Source organism: Conger conger, chromosome 3 (genome assembly GCF_963514075.1).
Source record: "Conger conger chromosome 3, fConCon1.1, whole genome shotgun sequence".
NCBI classification, from domain to species: Eukaryota; Metazoa; Chordata; class Actinopteri; order Anguilliformes; family Congridae; genus Conger; species Conger conger.
The window spans coordinates 76,711,153-76,717,152 of record NC_083762.1 but is presented as its reverse complement, the minus strand read 5'-3'; the positions used below and the strand labels follow the sequence as shown (position 1 = coordinate 76,717,152).

Below are 6,000 nucleotides of genomic sequence, written 5' to 3'. Positions count from 1 at the left end.
GGGAATGCTTATGCTGCTTATCACTACAGAATCTATACACTTCAGTAAAGAATGGATCATATGCAGCGGAACAACAGGAACACTCTGCAGCCAAAGCCAACTGTCCATGACTAGCGTCTGTAGTATATGAATGGTGTGGATCTGTAGTATACAGTATGAATGGTGTGGATCTGTAGTATACAGTATGAATGGTGTGGATCTGTAGTATACAGTATGAATGGTGTGGATCTGTAGTATACAGTATGAATGGTGTGGATCTGTAGTATACAGTATGAATGGTGTGGACCTGTAGTATACAGTATGAATGGTGTGGATCTGTAGTATACAGTATGAATGGTGTGGATCTGTAGTATACAGTATGAATGGTGTGGATCTGTAGTATACAGTATGAATGGACGTGGATCTGTACCCGTAACGACTGGTTGAATGTTATTTTGTACTGTAATTTACAGATTATTACATAGTTTGTCTGGAAGCCAAAACAAAAGCCAAATAGGATATATAATAAGCTCCCTTATATGAATTTAGTATTAGTATTAGGTTATTAATTTAGTGGTTAACGATTAATCAAAGGCAGCAGGGTCTATATAATTTCATATAATGTTCACACGGCTCATATAATGTCTTTGGGCATCATGTAATAGTATAACAATAATCATCGACAACAATATTAGGTCTCCGTTTTGCGTTCTCCGGAGTCTCTGGAGTGCAGGAGTGCAGGCCAGGAGCGCTAATGAAATGCTTGTTGATTAAGGACTGGAATTGGGTCTGCGGTCCACTCGAGTGCACACACCACTGGGAACCCGAGCGATGCCTCACACACTTCCTCAAGTGCCCGTCAGTCCCGCTCCCACGGCAACCACTCTCCCCGGGCCAATCGGAAACGGCGTCGGTGAAGGAGCTCTTTCCGTAACGGGACAGCAGCTGTTGATGGGCCGACCCGATTTGGGCTGTTATTTTGTTGAAAAATGTTTTTTTTTCTTTTTTTTTTTTTCTTTGTTCCATTGAATACAATTTATTACACATTTAGTTTAATCACTTCCAGCGATTTCCCTATTCTAAAAATACCCATTGCCCCATGAGATTAATTTCTTTCTGAAATAGCAACACACGCACACAAAATAAAATGCACAGAAAACCTTTCCCCAAGACCACGAGAATTATCCAATTTCCAACATATCCAACTACGTCTGTGTGCCGTAAGGTGTGAAAAACAAAACAATCCTCCCTCTGATCCGTCTAACCTGCAATTTAATAGATAATGTTGAGTGTTTATGGCTTTTAAAATGTCACTGCTCGACAAACAAGCATAAAAGGCATAAGAAGAGGCGAGAGAGAAAGAGGCGAACGGCAACATTACCGTCAAAAATAAGGACAACGTTCAGGAGAGCAAAAAAGAGAGAAATCAAGAGAAACCGTCCATGTTTGAGCGGTAGGCAGCAGACCTGGGTCAAGAACGTCATCGTTTTTGGACTCGATGCATTTCTACGCTTTATTGAGCTTGTCCGGTGTAGCGGAGCCTACGAAATAGTCTCAGAACAGACACAGGAAATGGAGAGTTCTAGAACCCAGACGTATAATTTGTTATTTGGGGGGGGGGGAAAGAAAATAATAAAAAAAAAAAAAAAAAAAAAAACCTGCTGTGTACTCTTTCAAAGGGCCAGTTCAGCGGCTCGGTCTTCCTGGGAAACCCAAAACTCAGGAGGGAAGCGGGGGGGGGGGGGGAGAATAAAAAGCGACCCGAACACTCACCTTCAGCGTCCTGGTGGGAGCCCAGCCCGTGCCGTCAATGGAGTGCTCCCGCAGCAGGCTGCAGAGAGAGGGGAGAGGGGCCCGGTTTTTCCCACGTTCCTGCCAGAGCAGGCCCAATTAACAGGCCCTCCACAGGACGCGGATCGATCGCCGCCGAGGAAATTCAATCTCCTTATCTCCGCCCGCTTGTTTTGGGAGTCCGCCGGGCAGTTGGCACCCGATTACCCATCAGGAAATGTTTTATCATTTTATCAATGAGTTATTTTTATATATGATCTGAGGCTACGCAACGTGGGCTGAGACAAGGGGCGCACAAGAGGGGCCCCTCCGTTTCAGGATTTTGTGCCAACTTCTGGCCTTAATTATTTCAACTGACTCAATCAAATCTTATCTGACATGATCAATGTGTGAGTACTGGCTACAGCTGCAGGCCGCGAGTGCATCCTAATGATTTTACTGCTCAAGTACAGGCTTGAACCAGGGTCATTTATAGAGCTGTCAGCAAATTAAAAAACAAGGCAATTGGCTGGAACAAAAACCAGTAAGCAGACCAGCCCCTCGAGGACTGGAGTTGTGCACCCCCGGCTTAGAAAGACAGAACAAACAAACGAGCACATTTCTGATGAAGCACAGGGCAGCCTGTAGCAGCCTGTAGCCTGGTGGCTAAGGTGCATGACTGGGACCCAGAAGGTTGGTAGTTCATCCCCCCGGTGTAGCCACGATAAGATCAGTGTAGCTGTTGGGCCCTTGAGCAAGGCCCTTAACTCCACATTGCGCCAGCAGTCTAATGAACTTTAAGTCGCTTTGGATAACGGTGTCAGCTAAATAACTGTAATGTAAAAAAGGAAAACGCAACTATTCTGGTACGGCCCCTAGGACCTAGGACAGGATGCCATGTTCAACCTTTTCGAGGGCACAGGATCTGAACTCTACTCTTTTGCTTAAGCTACGGGGGAACTGGGTCGTGGGACATGTAAGCAGACAGGGCTCAGCTGCCCAAAATGTATTCCGCTGACTTTCTGACAAGCCCCAGGGCTGAACTCCCCCCTTCTCCCAGAGCACCTGCACATGGGTTCCTTTAAAACACTGAAGATTTATTTGGCAGCCTTTGACTTGTACTTGACATGTTTCTCCAACCAAATCTATTTCTTTACTGTATACTTGGCTTAGACCACTGTACAGTTAATAGGATTAAACTGAAATGGAAGTACTTACTGTGTCACTGAAATGAGATCTCTGTTATACTTGCTGTAAAATGACCCTCCAGTTTAATACTAAATAAATACATTCTTCATAACATTAGCCATAACTTCCAAACACATACAAGACGAAAGATAACAATCAGTCCTTAAACGGTAACTTACAGTATGAGACTGCTGTGAAAATATTAATATATAACTTCCCAAAAATGAAATGAACTAATACAAGGATTGTGTTGGATTCTGTACCAAACTGATTAACCTAAAAGAACATACACTCACCGAGCACTTTGAGGTATTTATTAAACTTATTTTTTAGTCTTCTACTACTGTAGCCTATCCACTTAAGAGTTATGATGCGTTGCGTGTTCAGAGATGCTCTTCTTCTATATATATACACAGGTGAGATATAGAGAGGGGGAGAGAGGGAGAGAGACAGAAAGAGGGAGGGTGAGAGACAGATAGAGGGAGGAGGAGGGGGAGTTCGAGAGCAGAGGCCCTTTCTCAGACACTGCTAACCATGACCATCTGCTGTCATTATCCTGACAGCTGGAATCTCAGCTGCCTGTGCCAGCCCACGGCCCCGGGTCCACTGGAGACCGGCTAGACCCAGCTCACCCTACTGTACCACACCCTGGTCCACAGGAGACCGGCTAGACCCAGCTCACCCTACTGTACCACACCCTGGTCCACTGGAGACCGGCTAGATCCAGCTCACCTGACTGTACCACACCCTGGATCACTGGAGACCGGCACCCCAAAAGAGGTGGCAACCCAAAAGAGGACATGACAGTGCTTTCAGGGTACATTTGGGAAATGTGACTGGTTGTTTACCTTAGGCAGATCTCTCCGCTCTCCGTGATGTTGGGATGCCATATTCTGGTCAGGCATTTCACTTTGGGAGGCTGCAGAACAAGCAGAGGGCAGGGGAGGTTAAACGCGGCGCTGGAGCCAAGACCCAAACTGTAAGCACCGTGAGCAGCCTATCTCCCCTCCCCCAGTTTACTATTTAATCTCCCCATTCAATAGTTCAGACAAGGAGGACTGGTTCATTATTGCCGGGTCATGATTTCCAGTAGGTATAATTGAGATACATATGACAAACACGGTGAGGGGAAAACAGGAAACGCCCACAAGCCTTTGACTGCGCGATCATCCCGTCAGAGGAGGCGTGGCTTTGCCGGGCAGGCCCCTCCCACAGGCCTGATTGACAGATGTCTGCGTAGGCGAGTATGGCGTTTTGGCTGGCTCTGGCGGGTGACATAAACCCTGCCGCGCGCACGCACACACTCTCGTCCAAATTTAATTACATCCTCCAGCGAATTCACATTTTTTACATTTTATTACTGCTGCAGATCGTGGCTAATCTCATTTCCAATTACGCCCCATTGTGGCCTTGGCACGAGGAAACATCATCAGGAAACACACGCACGGCGTAAGAAGGGCTGAGAATAGTCAGCCGCAGTGCCGTACGGGGAAGGGGGAAACGAGGCCGTCTGTGGCACCTGCAGCGATTCTGAGCCGGCGCATTCAGGACGAGACCTGTGCCACTCTTTAATGAGGATCTGTGAAGGGGCTGTCACTCACAGCTCCACCAGACTCACTCACGCACTCTCTCTCTTTCACACACTCACTCACACACTCACTCACTCACTCACAGCTCCACCAGACTCACTCATGCACTCTCTCTTTCTTTCACTCACTCACTCATGCACTCACTCGCTCACACTCACTCACACACTCACTCACTCACTCACTCACAGCTCCACCAGACTCACTCATGCACTCTCTCTTTCTTTCACTCACTCACTCATGCACTCACTCGCTCACACACTCACTCACTCACTCACTCACAGCTCCACCAGACTCACTCACGCACTCTCTCTCTCTCTCTCTTTCACTCACTCACTCACTCACTCACAGCTCCACCAGACTCACTCACGCACTCTCTCTCTCCCTCTCACTCACTCACTCACTCACTCACTCACTCACTCACTCATGCACTCATGCACTCATGCACTCACGCACTCACTCGCTCACACACTCACTCACTCACTCACTCACTCACTCACTCACTCACAGCTCCACCAGACTCACTCACGCACTCTCTCTCTCCCTCTCACTCACTCACTCACTCACTCACTCACTCACTCACTCACTCACTCACTCACAGCTCCACCAGACTCACTCTCTCTCTTTCACTCACTCACTCAGTCACTCAGTCACACACTCACACACTCACTCACACACTCACACACTCACTCACTCACTCACTCACTCACTCACTCACTCACTCACTCACTCACTCGTACACTCACTCACTCACACACTCACACAATCACACACACACTCACTCACTCACTCACTCACTCACTCACTCACTCACTCACTCACTCACTCACTCGCACACTCGCACACTCGCACACTCGTACACTCGCTCACTCGCTCACTCGCTCACTCACTCACTCGCTCACTCGCCCGCACGCACTGTAGGAACAACACTTTCTTTTTAAAACTCGGGCTCTTAAAAGAAAACACTTCCCTTTTACTCCGAGCACAAGTAACTCCTGTTCTGCAGTGACTGCATGGGGATAAACGAGTCTGGACCATAACAGTGTCAGCCATTACCATCAGTTCAAGGCTATTGAATTTAAGGCAATTTAACGCTTTAAATTTATATAGTGGCGTAATCATAAAGCACATCCGATCGTTCGTGCGGGGTGAAATACGGGCGGGGGGCGGGACGGGACGGGGAACAGAGAGGATGTTGGGAAACGACGGGCGGTTATCGTTATGCTTTATTGCTCCGGCTATTGATCCGCGTGTGTCCCATCTTTCACCGTGTCCCGAAAAACCCGGCGCAAGACGTACGGCTCCCGGCGGCACGGCCGGCGTCGGAGCGCTGGCCCTGAGCCGGAGATAAGGGCCACGCGGGAACGACGGAGCAGGGAAAACACGGGAATACCGCACGCGAGGAGCGAGGACCGGGACATAACTCAGCCCACGCCCCGCGCTATCGCTGTTTGCTGAGGCTGCGGACCCCCCTTTC

The 6,000-nt window shown here is 48.2% G+C and overlaps 1 protein-coding gene across 15 annotated transcripts in view; it reads right to left on the bottom strand.

Annotated features, from left to right (window-relative positions):
- The window catches only part of ube2f (ubiquitin-conjugating enzyme E2F (putative)), a 57,465-nt gene that overhangs the window by 25,990 nt on the left and 25,475 nt on the right, over positions 1 to 6,000 (bottom strand). For all 15 annotated transcript variants that reach the window (XR_009708353.1, XR_009708354.1, XR_009708357.1 and 12 more), the window contains exons 6-7: positions 3,786 to 3,856; positions 1,753 to 1,810 (exon numbers count right to left, since the gene is read on the bottom strand). Coding sequence is in view for 2 of the 15 variants with exons in the window: in XM_061236468.1 (XP_061092452.1) it covers positions 1,753 to 1,810; positions 3,786 to 3,856 (129 nt within the window). In the remaining 13 variants the exon portion in view is untranslated. The remainder of the gene's footprint in view (positions 1 to 1,752; positions 1,811 to 3,785; positions 3,857 to 6,000) is intronic.